The sequence below is a fragment of the Poecilia latipinna genome, unplaced genomic scaffold (assembly GCF_001443285.1).
Source record: "Poecilia latipinna isolate Pla-1442-1.1 unplaced genomic scaffold, P_latipinna-1.0 Scaffold426, whole genome shotgun sequence".
Lineage (NCBI taxonomy): Eukaryota > Metazoa > Chordata > Actinopteri > Cyprinodontiformes > Poeciliidae > Poecilia > Poecilia latipinna.
In genome coordinates, this window is record NW_015113042.1 from 109,370 (window position 1) to 130,822 (window position 21,453).

Sequence of the window (21,453 nt, forward strand, 5' to 3'; positions counted from 1 at the left end):
ATTGTCTGGATATTATGGTATATTGATATTACGGTATTTCTTTTGCTATTCAAGACCAAATAGTGATCAATTTTTTTTTCTTTCGAAATTACAACCTGCCAGGTTTAATCAAATGGTTCAAAATAAATGTAATCGAAGTTGTCAAGCCAACACTTACTCTCATGAGAAACATAAGCGATGGTGATGCCTCCGATTTCTGAGTCACTGAAGCGAAGGAGGAAAGTCCCGCTGGGAGATTCTTTGAGAATCAGGTGGACATGTTGCTTTCCAATGAAACCAAAAATCAGCCTAGAAGAGCAAACAGTGGTCATCGTGACTGGATATCATGGGATTCCTTCATTATTGACTGAAAGACAATAACCATCTTCTCACCCGTCACTCCAGTAGGGCTTCAGATGTTTCTTGGTGAGATCCATTGCTCCCTCAAACCACTGCCAGAAAGTGAAATTTCGACCCGCGAGGACCTCCTGTTAAGGTTAAAGACAGCATTTAGACTTGTGCGCCAGCTGATGTCTGAAAAAAAAAGTTACACACCACTGCTTACTTTATTAAACTGGCACCAAGTAACCACAGAATCGCTCAAGTCATTTGCATATTCAGGCTGGTCAAAAATCTTTTGAGCCAAGAAGTGCTTGTTGTAGGGGTTCAGGTTGTGATTTGTCCCAACCTCTGAGCAAAATTTAACATTCAGAGTTTCAATCATCATCTTCCAAGTCACACGGTCCGGGACGACAAAGGGCACTCGGTCCTTCAGACAGAAACAGAAAATAAGGCATGATATGACAAGAGTATGTAGACAATCTGGAGGCTGCTGCCCCTCTGAGCTGCAAGCCAAGGCAGTGGCGGTTTCTGATATGGGCGATGTGGGCAGCTGCCCAAGGCGGCATCTCGTCTTAGGCGGCATGAATTCCTTGAAATGCAATGGTAGTACAGAATAATTTCATAAATATTTGACTATTGGTTCAATTTTTAATAGTTTTTTCTAAAGCATTGGGCTTCATATACCATGAATGGGAATGGAAGTTTGTAGTATTATTCTAGTTTGTTTCATGTTTTTCAAATTCAAAATGAAAAAGATTTTTGAATCAGACTCAAAGGATTTTGAGGTGATTTAAAAGGGTGTGTCACGATGGAGCATGTCCGTCCCCAACATTAGTGAAGTCGGGGCTTTTGGAGAGCCTATTTGCCCCGGGAACCAACCCGGTTAGAACTGTAATGCCATAGTTCACTATGAATTGTATGGAACTACAGTGTCTCCAAATAGAGTTCACTGAGCAAACTGCAAAGAATGTATTTTTATTTTTTATGGATGATCACATAAAATGAGTTAAAAACTCATTTTATTTTCTGAAAAACATCCACAGAAATAGAATTTAATATTTTGAATATTTGGTTCCTGGGTAACTGATTGTCATTGCTGGACGGGTCGTTCCCCGAGACAATTGTCAGAGGCAAGATGCCAAACCTGCTTTAGCTTCGTACAACTTGTGACGAACATTCAGAGTGACTATTTATATGGACGAGAAGAGTTGAGAAATAGAAACATGAAGGAATAATGGAAACCCAATAACAACTGGACACCTACTGGTTCAGCAAACGCACAATCCCAGATGATGGTGGCCACGGCATTGATGTCCTGACTGCCGTGAACAATGACGACCACAGGCTGAGAGTTTATCTGTAGCAACGGATAAGAGATGATGTATGCTTACAAAGTTGTAATGTTTATGGCAGAAGTTGAGTGTGTATCGTTTTTTATTCCAGTGAGAGTTTATCCCTTAACTGTCATGAGGACACTGGTGTCTGAATGGACTTATTAGTTAACATGTTAGCATTTTCAGTGTGACAGTTCAGGTAGAAACAGTTGCAGTTCTGGATTTGCACAACTTCGTCATGACCCTAAATGTCATCTTAAACGTGGCCTTTTAAAAATTTAAATTCCTTTTTTATTCATTATTGAGCTGCAGTAAATTTAAAAAGATGCATATTCACTACTGGACTAAATATATGCTGAATCAACATATACGTACATGTATCTTGAAAGGAGTCTCATGACCTGTGATGAAAATCTCTGCAAGAAACATGAGCGCAAACTTCTCCTCTGTCACAGATTCGGCTCCCTTCCGGTCTGCTCGCTTTATTTTTTTAATGGACTGTTGAAGAAAAAGATCAGAACATTTAAGACGGAAAATCCGACAAATACGTGACACTCTGAATGAGGAACGTTAAATACCATGTGTCTGAAGTTGGCGTTTGTGGTCTTTGTGGCTGTGTTTCTGTCCAGGATTGCTGTGTGATTTATGAGTTCTCCGACATTGTCGCTGCGTATAACAGATTCCAGGTTATTCCCTCCCAAATGCAGCACATGGTGATTACCATTTCAAAATAAAACTGGAGAGCTAAACTTTAATTAGACCTTCTGTTGTCTTTTTTCATATAATTTCAAATCACCAATAAAAACGAGCTCTATCTACTGCATAGTTTGAACAAATTAAAATATCTAAACGAAGAACGTGAGATGGCTCTCGTTAGACGTCCTGCTCAAATTAAGGTTTTTCTGAAAAGCTGGGTTTCAGTGTGAACAGCATGATTTTAAGTTTATTGCTCAGATTTATCCTGTTACATTACAGCAGCCAATCACATTCAGTTTTCTTGGCATAATTTTAAGTGCAGGTTTTAATGACATACAATCCAAATGACACAATTTTATATGTTTGCTTCATTACAAAAACATTAGAGAAAAGAGAAATAATAATAATAATAATAATAATAACAAAAAACATCCAGTGCGGTGTTGTATGATACTCACCACAATGCAAGGTTCACGTTTCTGGCTTGGAGTTCATTAATAATTTGTGCCTTCATTGTCACAGGCTGCCCAGACACCAGCGATTCCCCCAGCAGATATCTCACAACTGCGGAGAACTTTGACTGAGTTTTAATGACCTGAGGGGGTTGTTTTTCCACAACAAAAGAGCTGAAAGACAGAAACGTAATCAATGACAAAAAACAAAAACAACGTGTCTTCTTCACAAAGTGTATCTAGCTAAGAAAGTGTGTAGAGGAGTTAATGATGCCATATGCACTTTCCACATGCTTTTAGCGAGCATGCAGACACTGTATGCAAGAAAGCTCACCAATGTTTGCACTTTTAACCGAAATTAAGGATTTTTATTAAGGACAGTAGCTTTATGAGAATGTTTTATAGTTGTTTTATTGAATCTGTTGTTAATTTTTGTTAACTGGTATAGGTTAGTGACGCTGAAAAATGAAAAATACATTCATCACACTCACTGTCAGTCTGCAGCAAAACTGCCAATGGTCCGCTAAACAATATTTCACCTCTCCACAAAAACAGACAGCTCAAAAAAGATTAGCCAATTTTAGCTAAACCAAACCATCTCCTGTTTAAAGAGGTTTTTTTAAATAAGGAGCAGTGGGTCCTAATGGGTTCCCATAGGGCCCAAAGTGTAGGCCCTATAAGAAGAAGTGGCGTTGTAGAGTTAGGGATTAGTTTTAGGGGGTGCTAAGCTGAATAATTTATCCTATATCAGAGAATATGAGAGTGTGACAGGTGTGTACCTTTGAATCAGCTCCTGAAGAAGACCTGTCAGTTTTTCTCCGATTTCCTTTGGAAGATCAGGGATCAGCAGCCACTCCTGCCGAAGGTTACTGTTCACCGCAAACAGCTGTTCGGACCTAACAAACAGGATGAGGATAGAATAATTTTTTCTTCTTCTTTTAAATCCCAATCTCAAAAAGTGTCATGACAATGTGTGAGATGTTCATCCATCCAGCTCAGGCCACCAGTCTCGCATCAACACAAACACAATCACATAGGGTGTCGAACCCCAGTCAGTCTGCTTTTGGACCAAAAGGATTCACTTTTCTAAAAGTGTTTCTAAATCCCTTTTTAGAAACCAGGAACTATGCATGGGATTATTGAGCTAAAATCTGATATTGTTGCGTAATGTCATGCTTTTCACTTGGATAAGAGAAAGAGTCAGCAAAGCGCGAAGGCACAAGTAGAAAGGGGAACATCTCACCAGTTCTGCAGATGGGTGAGGTCATCAGAGAAAGGATATCCTATAACGGATTTGTGCTGCTCCCACTGCCATACGTTCATCTTTACGATGAAATTATCCTGACACTGTTTCAGCTTGGTCAGAGTCTCTGTGAACATCCCCAAACATTCCTGCAAACAACCAAATGCATATATTGACACCAATACCCAAAATCCAAATACTGCTCAGTCATGGAATGGACATAAACCTAGACAAATATGCTAACAGACTTTACAGCAGAAAGGTAAATTTGTATATCGACAGATGAATGTATGAGCAGCAAGCAGTGTATAATTGAGACGTGGAAGGCAAGTGATATTTAAGCATACAAAATCCATACAAAATCCTCTTTGAAGGTTTGTTAAAGAACATTACTAAACAAACAGCATCATGAAGACCAAGAAACACAGCAGAGATACATTTGTGGAGAAGGGTCGTGTTGTAAAACAAATATCCAAAACTTTGAACATCTACCAGAGCACAGTTCGGTTTGTCACCTGAAAATGGAAAGAGTACATCACAACTGTAAACCTACCGAACATGGATGTCTACCTACGCTAAGAGGAAACGGCAATAATTTGAGATTATCCACAGTTTAGCTGGGAACATCTGCCAACAGAAGAACCTTTGGTCATGTTTTTAATAAATCTGGTCTTTATTGTGGCAAGAAGAAAGCCACTGTTAAAAGAGAGCCGTGTGAATATGTCATTTTGCCTGTTTCCAAAACGAGCGTATATGGTATATGCGTATATGAATTGGTGTGAGTATACAAGTATCAGGTGTGTGTTTTATAGATGAGAACCTTTGCAAGGAAAGCGGCGTATGAATTTGATTCATTCATTAAATTAAAAGGAACACTAGATTATAATTTGGTGTGTAATCATCACAGAGTTACACAAAAAGGTGAAATATTATAAAACTTGCTGGGACAGTGTTCTATGAACCAAAAATATGTTGTACTTTCTTGCACATCCAGGGCTCTTTAATCCCTATAATAAGATAGCCGTAGCTGTCTCCACCAGATAGCTGCATCTTCTCTGTGTATACTGTTGATTTATGAAGATGTGCATAGCAGAAGAACAGAATGCATACGGATAGTCACACAATGTTAAACTAAAATACCATTATGTTCATGACTCAAAGGACCGTTAATGTTGTCTCACCCGGACCAGACTGCTTTGATTTATCTTGAGCTCCTGGATTTTCTTTGACAACATCTGTAGTTCTCTGAGTGAATGTTCCGATGGAGTCTTTGCATGAACGGCTGTGGATGCAAACGGTTAGCATTAGCACGGGTAACACACTGAACACACAGCACCACTGCATTTCCGACAAATACATTTCAGTGCCCTTTGCATAGGAGTCAAGATTACATTTTTTGGATAAAAATAAAAGCAAGACCCTGAGCACTTCTCCTGTTTTTGTCTTTTAGCGTCAACATAATTGACTGAAATGTGAAGAAATGTTGGCCCACTGGATTCAAGCAGATCAAAGGGACACAAATATAACTGTGGGTTATAATACTTGATATGCTTCATGAATGTGATAATTGCACTTTTTATGTCGATATAATCAGATATTAAAGTGAGTCATAAAACGTTTTTGAGAGAACTGCTGAAGATACGAAAGCCCAGTGCTTCGGTGCAGTACACACCAACATACAGCTGAAAAGCAAACAGTACTTACATTGCAGAGCTTCAAAGTTTACCATCTCCCAGTTGATATCCTCTTTACAGCTGTGGAATCTTTTTCTGCGGTCCTGGAGCTGAAACACTGTATTCTTCAAGAAACTCAATTCCTCAAAGTCAGGAGTCTTCCCTTCTGCCCGTTTATTGGCGAGCTTCTAACACAGAACATTGTTATTTTAATTTGCAGAGCACTGGAGAGCATCAAAAGTAACTTGCAAGTCAGTTTATTTGGCAAACAACAGGCAGCTTATGGTGATTTGACTTATACTTGAAAATATACACTGCTTAGCCAAAATAAAAGGAGAATACAGAAACTACTAAAATTAGGTTGAGAACTGTTCAAGTAATTATTAAAAACTGTAAGGAAAGTGGGGGATGTCTTAAGGATCGTCACAACTATTCTAAATAAGAAATATAAAAGGTTTCTTACCTCACAGAGTATCATCTTCTCCTGCCTGAAAATGTTTCTGATCTTCACAGCAAACTCCATAGCTGGCCGAGTCATCTGTAAATGCAGCTCTGATTTTCAGTGTGCCACGTATCAGGTCCACCTGATATGTGGCACATGGTCTTTAAGCATTTTGCTGAAATGTTTGCAGACATATCCAGCAATGTCTCGTTCAACCCTTCCGTATGAAAATCACATAACATTTTTCTTAATGCTGTTTTTATTTGGTCAAATGTTTCACTTTTTTTTGTTTGTTTTTTTTAACAGAAAGAATCTGATCATCCACCCACCATGTTCTTTGTTATCTGCAACAGCTTCATCCTCTCCACTATATTCTGCTGCTCAGCAACCGATTCTAAGAGGAGGACAGCGTCGTTCAGTAAAGCCTGCGCGATTGGCTCTTTGTCCGACTGGTCTGGGCTAAAACCTTCCCTGTGAGGACACAACCACACACGTACAGATAGAAAATGTAAGCACACACAAAATTGTCCATTATCACACAGCCAACAAGCAAACTGCAGAACAGCTGCTTGTAAAAGCATTCCTACCCCTACAACTGTTTCACATTTTGTCAACCATGAATTTCAATGTGTTTTGTTGTTTAGATATTGTGATGCATCAACAAAATGTAGCGCATAACAATGAAGTGAAAGTCAGCTAGCTCCGAAGCTAATGTTTCTCTTTTCGTCACCCTCTAGATCAGGGGTGTCCAAAGTCGGTCCTCTAGGTCCGGCATCCTGCATGTTTTTGTTCTCTCCCTGGTGATAGGAACAACCTTTTCAGCAGGTCAATGTTCCTCTTAGGTCTCTAATGAGCCACCATTTGATCCAGGTGCATTAAACCAGGGAGAAAACTAAAACATGCAGGATGCCGGCCCTCGAGGACCAACTTTGGGCATCCCTGCTCTAGATTTTCTAACTTAAGTTTTTTAGATTTCCCTCTTGTCATAGTAAACGCCCTTTTTAAAATTAATGGGACTTTACTATAATTTCTGTACCTACTTGCCATGCCCATTAGTTGAGGTAGATGGCCATGTCTTTTTCGAGATGCTGTTGTGCCACTTTCTTCCTATGCCAAGATTATACCACTCTGTGATATTCAGGAGCTGGATTAAAGTTTTTAAAAATTGCTGTTTGTTTTTTTGTTTTTTTTTTTAAAGCTTCTCTGTAAATTTATCCCTGATCTGTCTGGCGCTATGCTTGGTCTTCATTAATATTCTCTGAAGAAACTTCTGAAGCCTTCACAAAATAGACCCACTTAGATTAAAATAAACAGGTTGACTCTATAAAAATATATTGAAGTTTTGTGGCTGTTAAATGTGGGGAAGTTCAAGAGGTTGTACTTTTGCAAGATACTGTACATACAGTGCATGCTGTTACAAGCATGCATCTCTGCATCGGTGTCTTACCAATCTTTTTCTTCCAACCACTGGCAAAGATAATGCCTGATTTCAATCGGGAAGGTGTCTGGCGGATAGAGCGTGTTGATTCGCTCATCGTCCATGTTAGTCAGGACATAACTCATCTCCAACCACTGGGCCATGATTAGGCAGTTCTGGAAAACGGAACATAACAAAATTAAGTGTTATACGTTTGGTCACCTCTTAAATGTTAATCACATATTATTTTTTAAAAATATCAAATAGCGCAACATCTTGCCCCGATCTAAATACATTTAAGAACAACTAAGAAACAAATTCACTATCATAAATCAGTCTTGAAAATGATTGAAAATACATTTCTAAGGGTGTGAGACCCCAGAAAAACACAAGGAGAGCCATTATCCATCAATGGAAAGAACTGTGGAAAATCTACCAAATAGTGGCCTGTCTGCAAAAATTACTCCAATAGCACAACAACAACTTATCCAGGAGAACAAATAAGAACCCAGAACAACATCCAAAGCATTACAGCCTTCATTTGCCTAAATTAAGGTCAGAGTTCATCATTTAACAATAAATAACAGACTGGTGGAAAAATGGTATATGAGGAGCAAAAGCACAAAGATTCAAATCACATTTCCTAAAAAAAAACAAAAAAAAACTGGGTTATGCACTGTGGACAGATAAAAGTGGAACATTTTTACAATTAACCTAGTTTAATGGGTATTTTGCTCGTTTCTTTGGCTGCAAATTTGTATTTATCCCAAACTAACATCTAAAAAAACATGATACTCATTCCACTGCAGATGTAGTCACTGATGTTTCCAATCTGTTGCTGGCAACATGTCAGCAGAGAACATCCCGTAAGCTTTATCACCTTTGAACAAAGAGGGGCGAACTGCTCCGCGTCGCCTCTTTGCTTTAAGGCGTCCTATTAACAACCATTTACGATAACACAGGGTGAAGTCATGATTCATTCTCAAATCAGCTTTTTAATATCCTATTACCCTTTCTATTTTTAAGGCAAAAATGCTTGATTCTGAATAATTATTAAAACTCCAATTCTTAAATTTCTAGGATTTCAGGGTAGGAGTAAAGCCAGCCCTGCTGTCAAGGCATCTGACATGCAGCCTGTGTTGAGTCAAAGTAAATGAATAAGAACGTTGTCATTCTTTTCAACTTAGAAAGTCTTCCAGGAAGTATTACTCAGTTTGCAAATTTCTTGACAAGCAACAACATCATAGATATATGACTCTAGCATGTATTGATTTCAGCCACTGGCAAATAACTGAAATCTGACACCAGTAGATAACATCCAGTGTAACAAATTACTTTTGGAAATCACCTAATTTTTAAATGCACCTGTGGGTGACTTCAAGCAAGATAACCACAAAAAATACAGCCAAAGCTGGAACATCTGCTGAAATGAACCGAAGTCCAGACCTAAATGTAATTGAGGATCGGTGACAAGACTTGAACAGCATCCAATCTGACTAAGTTCACCTGTTTTGCATTGAATGGAAAAAGATTTCTGCGATGATAGATGACAAACCTGTGATTTGGTATTGACTCAATACTCACTGACTACAAATCAATGACGCACTTTTCAGATTTCATATCATCACCTTCTTAAAATTTTCTTTTTTGCCTTAGCAAATCAGCACCGTTTTTGGCAAAAAAAGAGGTGCTGACTTTTCTTTTCTTTTTTCCAAAATGACTTTTGGCAAAAATATTACTTTGGCCATTATTTTAGGAAAGTGACCTTCTCATTAAAGACAATCAGACAACACTCTGGGTAACGTTCCACAACACAGTGAAGGGTGGTGATAGTATTTCCACCTACCACATAACATTATCCTGTTGGTTGCACATTTAACTACTTACACAACTACAGGATATCCTTAGACGTGTAAGAATTTTTTTCCGCATATGATAGGAAAATCTGGTTATTAACACACATCAAGTTAGCTCAAACACTCATGCAAATCTTTAACTTCATATGTTTCATCAAAGGTTTTTCTGTGTTGAACTCAGAATGAAAATCATCCCAAGCTTCCCATCAGTAACGCCCTGTTTACTGCTCCACTCAGAAGGAAACCCATTAGAAATAGAGGGAGGAAGTCGGAGCTAATTTGCCGTCTGCAGTTCGAGTTGTGCAACGATAAGTCGGCCTGGCTGTGAATTGCTGAGGGCACCTGATCAACAGGACAATGCCAGGCAAATAGTTCTCAGTTTTACTGCTTATTAATAACTGCCTCATAACGCATGTCCATTTACTGTTGAATAAAAGCCACTAAAATTTCAAAAGCAGAAGAAATGTAAGGGATGAAATAAATATTTCACCCCTTACATCCTCACTGCAAAAGATCTCGATATGTACTTTACAAGAGCATACAGAGAGTACAACTTGAAAAATGACAATTCCACAACATTTTAGTACAGTTCTCTGTGTGATGCATACTTTTAAGGTAGGCCACTACCATATTACACTCTCAATACAGCAACATAACATCAGGTTCAAAGTTAAGACTGAGAATAGTAGAAACATCACAGGCTGGAATGTAGACATTATTCTTTTTCCTTGTGTTTTAACTGGACCAACTCCAAATCAAATCCTGGCACCATGTTTTCCTTTTTCTTTTTTTCCACCTACTAAAATGCTTGATTGGTCTGTGTCACTGGGGTGGATAGGTCTGGCAGACAAACCCAGAGAATCAACCGTATATCACTCAGTGCCAACACCGCTAAAAGAATGTGTTCTTAATTTGAAGGTGTCACATCAAAATAATCTAATACTCACTAAGCAAAGTGGATCCAAATGGGGGTAGGAAGGTAGAGTAACCCACAAAACGTTCAAAAAACAAGTTGCGCCGCTTTAAGGATGTGGAAGTGGTTTGAATTCTGTAAATATAATGAGAACTACCTCTTACAGCAGAGCTCAATATTAGCATTAATACTTTGGTGGTCTGGCCAAGATATTAGCATACTTATTTATAAATAAAATAAAAAAATAGTCAAAATGACTAAAATCTTAAATTTTCTGATGAGCTTTATATCTTGCATTGAGTGAATTCCCTTGAGCTGAACAAAACACACATCCTCATATTAAATTAGACCCTACACTCATAATGTATAGACCAGGGGTCCCCAAATTTTTTCCTGCGAGGGCCACATAGCTGTTCCTTTCTCTGGTCGGGGCCGGTCTTAGTATTTGGAGAAAGAAACCTTAGAAAATTCTTTTCTACGGGGGGCGGGCGGAACGAGACATTCGCGTTTTTACATAGATTTTTACCCAGAATGCAAATGGAAAAAACCGTGAGTGAAACGGTGACTGACTAGTATATATTCCATTGAGGGAAAGTTAGTTTCACATCTGCTCAAGCCCCCTGGTGGTTGAAGAAAAATCCACATATAAACCAGAAAATACAATATATGATAAAAAAAAAAAAAAACACTGAATGCTCTCTGGTATGAGCAGGCGGGCCGGATCCGGCTTTGTTCAGGGGGCAGGACCAAATGACGTGGCGGGCCGGATCCGGCCCACGGGCCGTAGCTTGGGGACCCCTGGTATAGACTAACAGGATGAAATTTAAAGATTAAAGGAAATCTCTAAGTATTTAACTAACAGTTTGCCTCTCTAGCTGAATATTGCACATATAGCTGGAAAATGTAATCAAGATCAATAAATAATAGATCTGGCAGAATATTCAAAATTCTATATAAAATATACACTGAACTCCGATGCAGAACTGCACTTTGGGAGCATTTTTGGGAGATATAAGCAGATGACAGGCTTTAGCTGCTCAGCCTCTCACAAGGTGGGTGGCATCAACTAACTCCCTCAGTCTTTGGTTACCTAGCAACCACCTGTTTGCCAAGTAACTAGTGCAGCAACTGCTTAAAAATAAACAGCAGAATGGAGTGAAAACTAAAAGAGGAAAAATCGCATCACTAGTTTGGCAGTATTTCAGATCTTGACAACTAAAGACTAATCAGTAATTATTGATATTGACTGATATGAAACGCTTCTATTGGGATAAGTTTTTCAGCCATATTGTCCAACACTAGTTGTACAGCCACTACGTTTAACCTACATTTTACGGACGCTTTTCTTTCTTTGTCTAAAATGAGGCTAAGCAACTCAGCGACTAAAATATATAAATCTGATGTGGGCAACAAAAGCAGTCTTAGTTCATCCAACTGACCAAATATACTATTCGTATCCAGAGAGTGAATGCAAAACAAAACATTTTACTATAAGTTGCATCCAAGCAAAACTGCGACAACAACTTCAATGTGGTGTATTGCCCAGCTCTAAAATATTTAAATGCACCACTCTACTTGTGCAAAACAATCACTTTCTAAAACATGTTTCAAAAATGTTGAATCAGGATCAATAAAAAAAAAACAACTAATGTGATCATATTTTAATATAGCGCCCACTCAAAGGGGGGTTTACAGTTGCTTCAGATTAACAAAAATGCAGTGAGATAATTTCACCCCACTGACTGCATTATGCACGGGATGTAAACATGGAATATATTTGTAAGAGGCTTTAACCGTCTCTCAGCTCAGCACTGTTGACAGGTTGTGTTGGTTGGTTACTCGTAGTCTGTTCAGCACTATCTTGGCCTGATAACCACAGTTGAAGTAATATACTATTTGTATTCAAATGGAAAATGTTTAGATCAGCCACAGATCACTCTTCAGTCTGAAAATACAAATTGTCCGGTAATTTGTCAACAGCAAATGGGGCATTTTTATAGTACTGGCATGACAAGTTATATTAATAAAACTTTGGCAGAAGTTCCACCATGCAGACGACTCTAGCAGATTGGTTTCACAGGTAAGGGATTAAGAACAGGTGAAGGCATCAGTTCTTCTAACAGAACTAAATATTCAACAAAACTTTCTTGACCCATTTAAGAGCAATTTCCGAACACTGAGTCAGTTATTTCCTTCAGACTACACACTTCTTCTTCTGCTTTTTATCTCACAGCCACAATGACAACTAACTCAAATGTAGTTATCAGCAAAATCCAATAAGGTTTCTGTTTCAGTGGTACCCTCAGTTCACGCTCAAAATCCACATGATTGCCAATGTAGCTTCAGGGTAGAGCTTATGTCATTGTCTTTTCTAATCACACAGACAAGTGTACCACAAACAAATTATTACACACTAAACTAAGGATTGTCTTTAGTACGATACAAAACTCTTGTAAGAACTTCAATGTTTAAATCTGCATAGTTTTTGTCGACCCTCCAGAAAAACACTTGACGATGCACATAGTTACATCTGAAATCAAACAACCATCCAGAACTAATGAGGCCTACTGGCAACAAGTACAAACTAGCAACTCATTTTCTCAATCAAAGCACACACAAAAAAATTCAAATAAGCCAAAGCAACTCATCTTCCTGACATTCCGCCTTCAGGAAGTCATCCTCTATTAAACCTTTAACAACATTTTTACCAGTGTTGCACTAAGAAGAAGCTCCGGTAATGAGCTCAGCAGCTGTTTGCTAATTGCTGATGGCTAGTCTGAAGGAGCTGCATGGGAGAGTAGTGGGGGATGGGGTCTTTGTGAGGCGGAAGCTCGACTTGGAGACGGTTGAGCTTCCGTCTCCAAGGCGCTCGTTCTGACCAAGCGTTTTGCACAACTGAATGGTTGCTAGTGCAGATTAAAGGATATGTCAAACATGCATGACAGAATCAAGGCATCACTTCAGGTTTGTTTTTAAGGAGGGAATAACATTACAACATGTGGAAAAGTAGATTTTACATATTTCCCTTTTGAACATAGTTTCCCCATGTTAAACACAAAATGTTGTATTTACAGGAGTGTCAAAAGCATTCAATTCCTTTAAGATAAGCTTAGATGTGTGGAAAGAGTAGAAGAGGAGAAAGTTCTTTTGATGTCATGACCTGCTGAAAACGTGACACATAGCAACATCACGCAGGACTCTCAATCTTTCTCCTTATGGGCAAATACCTTAAGTTCCTTAATAATCCATGATGCAAACACCTTTTTATAAAATTCCAGCTGAAGATTTTTTATGGACTTAAAAGTCATGGGACTTTTCTGGTATCCTCCAGGCCATTTGCAGAAATCTGGGTGGGCATTGAGATATGCTTGGTATAATTGTGCTGCAAGTAACAGTTGATGATGAGTAACATTCATCACAATTAGTTACTGGCCTTTATTTTGTAGCAGACCAGACAGATCATTACAGTGACTGTTTGATTACCTTATTATGTAGATTGAACACACAGTATTTCTGTTCAAGGTGCTTTTGACAAGTCTTCGCTAAAGGGTTGTGGCTGTCTTGTGACAAATTGTTTCGTGATGTGCTAACACAAACACGCTAGAATTTGCCCATGTCAGATTCCACAAGACAACTGGTATTAATTGCACAACGTTGTGCAATGGGTGTTTGTTTTCAAGTGCTGAACAGGCGGCTCTGAGCATTTTTGTAACTGGATGTTCACTGCTTAAAGTTTCAGGGTGCTTTTGACAATTACAAATTTGGCATTTGTAATTTCAAACTTAAAACAGTAAAACATTTATAAACTATTTCATGGAAACCGTTAAAACTAGTAACATTGTCCTCCCAATTACTAAAACGCACATACTGTACAGGTCTGGTTTCACAATGTGGAATAAGTCGTCAACGCGTTACCTCCCATCTACCCGGCTGTCACGGCATAGGATCATGTTCACATCTTAAGTGTGTTGAGACATGAACCTTGTCTTAATTTTCCAGGTAACTGGTTAACTCAACATTATAGTTCTCAAAAGCTGTCATACACAGAAGCAGCCCAACTGTTACAATGTTCCCCGCACTCATAGGAATCATTCCACTTTCGAATTTGAATACGTTGATGAAATATTACAGCTTACAATGAAGATAAAATGAAACGTTGTCATCAGAACTTCAAACATCGTCTCATGAGATTCACAACTGCCACCTCGTGCAGGTTCACCATACAGTATTAAAAGTTCCTCTGTTCAGGTGCTTTTGACAAATCTTCACTAAAGACAAACCCTTGTGACAAATTGATGTGTTTCGTGACAAGCTGACACAAACACTTAAGTCGGATTCTACGAAACAATTAATATTAATTGAGAACTGTGATTTTGCTTTGTAAGGCGAACTGAAGGTTCATAGCAGAGCTTTGGGTAAATAGACGGGGCGTTTAGGCACTCTGGATGGTTGCCCCCAAAGATTCAAGGCCTTATCAAAATTGCATAAGTGATCCAAAGCAACACTCTGGGTATGATTTTAATGAGGGAATTACATTATTTAACTTCCCTTTGGGCTCAGTAAAGTATTTTCACAGAGGATTTCTGATTTCGATGGTTCACTGAATAAGGCCGTAGCGTAATAGGTGGAAAAAGTGAAGCGTTTTAAATACTTTCCAGGTTCACCGTATTTCCCACAAAGCCGGCGAGTTGTGAAAGCTTGATGGTTACACTGAAGACAGCGGTGCAGAAAACAGAAAAAAAGAAGGGTGGCACTTGAATTGCTCACTTTCACGACAGATGAAAGTGACATTTGAGACATAAAGATATAGTTGTTTTGAGATATTTTTCCACGGAAAAAAAAAATCCTGTTTTGTCTGTTCTCAGTGCTGACAGATGTCTCCATGACCGTCTGCATCATTCAAAAGGCTCACAACAGTTGCCTTAAAGAGCAAGTAGCTCGGACAGCTTTTGTAACCACCTGGCAAACAGACGTACACGCCTCAGTACACCAGGTATATATGTATTTTCAAATATATTGGGAATAAATGAGGTTCTTATGGAATTAACTGCTGAAAAAACTGAACAGCAAACGTACAATGCCAACTACGCCGTCATCTGTTGGACTTTGAACGTCAGCATGAATTAGATTATGACTAACTACGGAGCTGGAGGAGAATCTGGACACCTCAGCAATTTGACTGATAGGACTTTGAATTACAGCAACTGCATTGCAGAAAATTACTGCTGTATTGTAGGTGTAACTTTGTAAAATGATAGTCTACTCTGGGCCAGTTTACTGTCCTCTGCTTAAGGAAATGTTTTAAACCTGTATTTTGTCAAATGCAGGTAAAGCATATTGATGAATTAAAAAACACATTTCACCTCATGTGTCACGCTGACGTGCATAATGCCAAATTACCTCCATCACTCAGTTTCAACATCGTTACGTAACATGGAATATCTGATATTGTTTTATTTATTTTTTTTTAATTTTATGTTTTATAATCTTTATTGCACTTCTTGTTCCAATTGTTGCTCTTTTATGTTGGTTTTCAACTGCACAGTGACTTTGACTGTCCTGAAAGTTGTTTTAAAATAAATGAATAAATACATTATTATTATTATGTAAGAACAGGTCAACTCAACCTATTTGAAACAACATGAGTAAACTGAAACAACCAAAGTGTAGATTTTATGAGCTGTTCTTTCTCTTATTTATTGCTTTGCTTTTATATAAATGTATATGCTAAATAAAGCGTAAAACTGAACCAGCAGATTCTATAACCAGAAACATATGGCTTTCTCCGCAAAGGTGTTAAATGTGTTTGACATACCAACGCAGCTTTGCATACATAAATTAAAAGGGTGAAACAAACATAAAAATGGCCTCTGTTGCTTTGTAGAACTTCTATTATTGCTTCAAATGTATAAAGAATTGTCTGTACTTGAACTAAAAATAGGTTAGTACATGAACAGTGCTGCTCCTAAAACTGCCCAAACAGGTTTTTGCCCGTCAGAAAAGTTATGCCAATAAAAAGTTGTTCACTATGCGATTAAAAAAACACAAACCACATCCTACACAGTGTTCAACAGCAACAGCAATGTCAGTCATGTTTTTCTTCCTCCTCCTGGATTTTAGATCAAATGTACATGCATTTACACAAGACGGACATGAATGTCACACTAGTTTGGGGCTTTCAGTAATTTATCAGATTTTTTTGTTGGTTTTTTTCAGGATTCAGTTCAATAAAGCTTCAGCTATTCCTGAAAACATAAAGTTGGGAGCTCAGGTCATCAGTTATTCTACAAATTGTACAGTTTTTCTATATTTTGTTTTAGAAATAATGTTCACATTGAAATCCAGAGTTTTGTAAACATGAAACTAATAAGGTTGATTCTGTTTTGGGGACTGCTCGAGTAGAAGGAGTCTTCATCAAATGAACCGTGCACATCCTCTTCATCAGACTGTTATACAACAACAGTGTCTTTAGTCAGAGGCTTCCTCAGAGCCGCTGTAACTCCTCTACGAAAGATCCTTCATGCCCACAGCCATCACAGTTCTTTCCGACTCTTTGAAGAAACTTAGATAATATAAGTTACAACACAATTTAATTTCTAATTGCAGTTAAATCTGTCATGAGTTGCGGTTGATGGTGGTGAGGAGAGACGCAGGGAACCCAGGTTATGGTGAAAATAATGAATTTAATGATGAAGCTCTCAGTCCAAAAACAGGCAGCACGGCAGAAAGACAGGCACACAGCCAAATACCGGTAGCAACTGATACACAGGACAAAAACGAGAGCTAACGCTATCCAGGACTTTACAGTTCTACTGGAGCGGAAACAAGACGTGACTTAGACACAACGAACTTAGACACAGATTAACGACAAGGACCCGACGAAGAACACAGACACAGGTGGGCTTAAATACACATGGAGGGTAATCAGGTAAGTAGACACACCTGGGAGACAATCAACGGGGAGGACAGGACAGAGACTCACAGGGAAACAGGAACACATTGAAAAACTCAAAAACACACAGAAAACCACGGATCATGACAAAATCAGTTTGAACTAATTGAACAGTTTTCTGAGATACGGGCTGAGGGTGTTGTCATGTCACCATCTCATGTCACTGAAACAGGAGATTTAATAATAATTCATTGTGCGAGACCTATGAACAAATGGACAAGTATGAATGAAGACTGCTTGCTGTAACTTGTTGCTATCAAACCAGGCAACAGCAGTGCTTTATTGGGTAACGCCATGGAAAAATCTCAAATTGGCCGAGATATGGAGAATTTGGACTTCTTTCACAAGTTTTCGTCATCCTTAGGGACTATTTCCAGATGCCTAAAGCTGCCATGTTTAAACGATCACAGGTAAGTAAGAACAACATGGCAATTTCAGACGTCATATAACTCAGAAAGCAAAATAGGTACCGTGAACCAGACATGAATGTGGGACAAAGACATTTTTTACAAAGTAAAATGTAAACACAAGTAAAATGTAAACACAAGTAAAAGTGTTTGGTCATCATGACCATCTTTACATATGATAATAAAAAGGGAAGCTTGTAACCCTGAGAAGACCCTCCCAACTACAAAGTATGAGAAGCATCCACTCTCACAGCTGTGGGAATGGATGAGGGTTTTGATACAGGAAGAGCTGGTGCAAATCACAAAATAACAATCTGTGGATATATTGACGCAACATCTCCAGACATAAGCCAGGAGGTTACAGCTTGGAAATGGGTAGTAACCCTCAGTGTATTACCAAACTAGTGGACTTAAGGAAAGAAAGCGAATGGATTGGCCATCAGAAAATGTATAGGTCAATCTGAAAGGCCAGGTGGCCAACAAACCTGATGGATTCAACCCTTGTTGCTCTCTCAACTTTTTGGCTCTTTGCCTTTTTATACCTTCGCAATTTTGGTCGTCTGGCAACAGTAAACTTGACGCAGTTGGCGCCCTGGGTGGAGAGCCATATGGCCTGTTCAACAAACCACCACTTGCTACTGAATGTATGAAGCATAGCGCAAGAACAGCTCATCCTCTCTCCTGCATGTTACTGCACACTGCTAGTCAACTGGCTGAAAGCAGGCTGCTTCACATTCAGATGTACCTCACTTACAAGTATGAGAAACTGAGCTGTTTTATTGGACTAAACAGCAAAGGTTGCATTAATCAGCACAATAAGCACCATTTTTTTATTCTGCATTTCTATTCACATTTTCTGTTCATAAATATAAAATGAATGATCTAAGTGGCAATTAGATCCATGTTACACAATGGGTAATATGTTACACAATTACCCATTGTGTGGTATTTTTATGCAGGGAAGTCAATGTTGTACAATGAGAAGAGAGCTTCTAATGAGAAAAATAAAGCAAAAAAAAAAATAAATAAAAATACCATTTACATAGGCCTACATAGAGGCCTCTGTTAGATAGATATACAAGACTAAAAATGAAAGATAAAGGCAATGTCAACAAACTTCTTTGGTTGTAAAACCATCGCTTGACCGTGCTTTCTGAATTAAAACATCAGCAGAGCCGACGGTGATGGTCCAGATCAGTCAAAATTGTGTGATTTTTATGAGATTTGAAGGAGAAAACAAGAGACTTCCGTCTTCCTCTTTGCTGCAGTGCAGAGCAGGAACAGCTGTGGGGGGAGCCCAGCAGATTCTTCCAGGACTGTGAGACAATTTAGTGGCTCAGTAAGAGCCGCTAATGTCCACCATCATGTTTACGTGGCTTTACAGCTTAACTTGGTTTTATTATGCAAACACTATATTTCAAGTTTGACAGACTAACAAGCCGGTGGCTGCCTTTGTTTCATAACTCCACACATTTAGAGTAGCTGCGCTCATAGAGCGGTTGTTTACTCAGGATTACAATAGACCTGCTATGGCAGGATATGAAGTGCATTAGCAGCGAATCTGGTTAATGTCAGTGTTAAGGCTACATAAACATCGTTAAGCTACGGAGCAGCAGAATGCAACGCGGCCAGGAGCAAGGTACGGGTGGAGGTGTAGCGTAACTTGAATTAGCCACAGCGACTTATTTGTGAAAAGACAATACTTGGTCCATGTTTAAAGGAAGGGAAGTTGATTAGATTCGAAGGATACGAAGAGGTATTTCACGCTGACACGTTGCTTTTTAGGTTCTTGTTGCAACAAGTTGTTGTTTAGTCGCCACAACATGGCAGAGACGCAGGCAGCATCCCTCATTACGCTTAGCACACACCCATACCGAGCCCCCCGCAGCTGCGAGGCCCCGCGTTTTAACGCACAAATGCCACAGGTACAACACGTCCTCTCCGTATTTGAGCTTACCTTCTGTAAAGCCGAGGTGTAGAAACAGTTTTCGTCGTCGCCTTTTCCTTCTCTCCCTTCTCATAAGATCTCCTACACTCCGACCATCCTCATTTTCTAGTACTTCTGCATCAAGAACTCGCTTTAAGGACCGACGTCGTTTCTTGTAAAAGCTGTAAATGTGGGTTTTCGTCTTTCCTTATTTCTGACGTAGAGAAAGTTAACTTCGAGAGCAGGGTAGAGAACTTTCAGCAGTGCAGAAAAGCAGCCGAGGTTCACTTCCCTGTTGCGCACAATGTGCCATTGAGTGGGGCTGCGTGCGTTATTTCCTGCCTTCACGTTCAAAGCAAGCCCTCACTTGAACGTCTTGTCATTACAAACATCCCATCCGCTGAGAAGCAACGTAACGAGAGACACTTTTGAGCTCTTACAGCTCTTAGTTTATAGCGGTTTCCACCTGCTTCCTCTTCTAAACAACAAACCCAACCTCTGATTTAATGAGCCCCTAAAAAAGAAAGTAAACAGGACATGATGTTCAATAGGGATTACATAAACGTCCCCGTTAAAACAGAAACTGTTTAAAGAGGGCTTGGTTTGTAGACTTCCACAGAACTGCTCGTAGGCGGAGTACTGTTGAGTCACTGTGCCGCTCGCCGTATAACTTCCAGTAAGGGAAATGATACCATATCTGCAGAGGACAGAGCCTGTGAGTCGGATGGTTTGTTTTTCCCAACTATAGCCACTGAAGGTCCAAAACATCTGCTACCTCAAAAGTGCCAAAATGTTGCAAATACAAGTGAATCTCCTTTAAGAAGAATGTCGTAAAACAAATAAGCAAAAGTGTAGTAGAAAAAGCTGCTTGTGCAGATTTTTCTACTACACTTCCTCCTTCCACACAACTTTCCATTACTATGCTTGGACACTGTGTGAAAAGTTAACTTCCTTAGCGATGATGTGGCTAACATCTGATTGGTTTGCTTGCATAGTAAATCCACATTACACCATTTATTTTAACTTGCGCAGGATGAGGATGACCAAAAAAATGTCTTAATGCTAGGGCTAAAAAATGTAATTTGTCGGGAACACATTATTGGCACGATTATTATGAAGATGTGTAATTATTTCTTTACCCATATCTACCTTTTTTTAAGGATGTTTCCTTTTTTTTCCCCCGTGATTTCCTGAAGTAGCCACCAGGGGACAGTGACGTGCTGCATTTGAACACAACCCCTCCTGAATCCGTTAAATATAAAATAATGAGATCAGCGAGAACTGAACTGAACCAAAACATGGACACACGGTACCGCCAACTTCTATTCCTCTTAATGATAAGAAATCAAACTTGTTAAAACTTCCCAGGTAAAATAGGTCTTATAGGAAAATGAGCAGCATATAATGGGACTGACTGAGACTGTTTTAAAAAACCTCATAGATAGAAGATATTCTTGCCAGCAGATGTACTTTTTCAGTGAAGACATGTTTATAGCTTAGCTTTTCTGTTTTGTTTAGGCCATTCAAGCACATACAGACTGCATATAAACAAACTCTATTTATTCGTCCTGTCAGGGATAAAAAAAAATAAACCAAAAAAGAAAAAAATCTGATACATTTTTCTGCGTTTGAAGCCTTTCTCCTGTTCTTCAGCATAAACACCGACTGTTTTCCTCTTTGCTTTTCTTGAGCTTTAACTGACATATTTGAAGTTGTTTTGAAGGCCAGATGAGGATTCCTCAGGGGCCACCTCAGGCCCTCAGCCTGGGTTTTGCCCTTGTATGGCTGAGGCTGCTGTGTTGGCTGAGGTTTACAAATCA

The 21,453-nt window shown here is 39.0% G+C and overlaps 1 protein-coding gene across 5 annotated transcripts in view; it reads right to left on the reverse strand.

Moving 5' to 3' along the window:
• The window catches only part of stat6 (signal transducer and activator of transcription 6, interleukin-4 induced), a 28,223-nt gene extending 8,027 nt beyond the window's left edge, over window positions 1-20,196 (reverse strand). For 3 of the 5 annotated variants that reach the window (XM_015038012.1, XM_015038011.1, XM_015038010.1), the window contains exons 1-15: window positions 19,664-20,196; window positions 7,609-7,754; window positions 6,491-6,632; window positions 6,183-6,257; window positions 5,751-5,907; window positions 5,228-5,328; window positions 4,047-4,195; window positions 3,583-3,699; window positions 2,810-2,977; window positions 2,234-2,321; window positions 2,031-2,153; window positions 1,586-1,678; window positions 545-748; window positions 373-467; window positions 158-288 (exon numbers count right to left, since the gene is read on the reverse strand). In XM_015038012.1, coding sequence (XP_014893498.1) covers window positions 158-288; window positions 373-467; window positions 545-748; window positions 1,586-1,678; window positions 2,031-2,153; window positions 2,234-2,321; window positions 2,810-2,977; window positions 3,583-3,699; window positions 4,047-4,195; window positions 5,228-5,328; window positions 5,751-5,907; window positions 6,183-6,257; window positions 6,491-6,632; window positions 7,609-7,742 — 1,777 coding nt within the window. In that variant the 5' untranslated portion in view covers window positions 7,743-7,754; window positions 19,664-20,196. The remainder of the gene's footprint in view (window positions 1-157; window positions 289-372; window positions 468-544; window positions 749-1,585; window positions 1,679-2,030; window positions 2,154-2,233; window positions 2,322-2,809; window positions 2,978-3,582; window positions 3,700-4,046; window positions 4,196-5,227; window positions 5,329-5,750; window positions 5,908-6,182; window positions 6,258-6,490; window positions 6,633-7,608; window positions 7,755-19,663) is intronic. The other 2 variants (XM_015038009.1, XM_015038008.1) reach the window with 2 other exon arrangements.
• Between the last annotated feature and the right edge of the window lie 1,257 nt (window positions 20,197-21,453).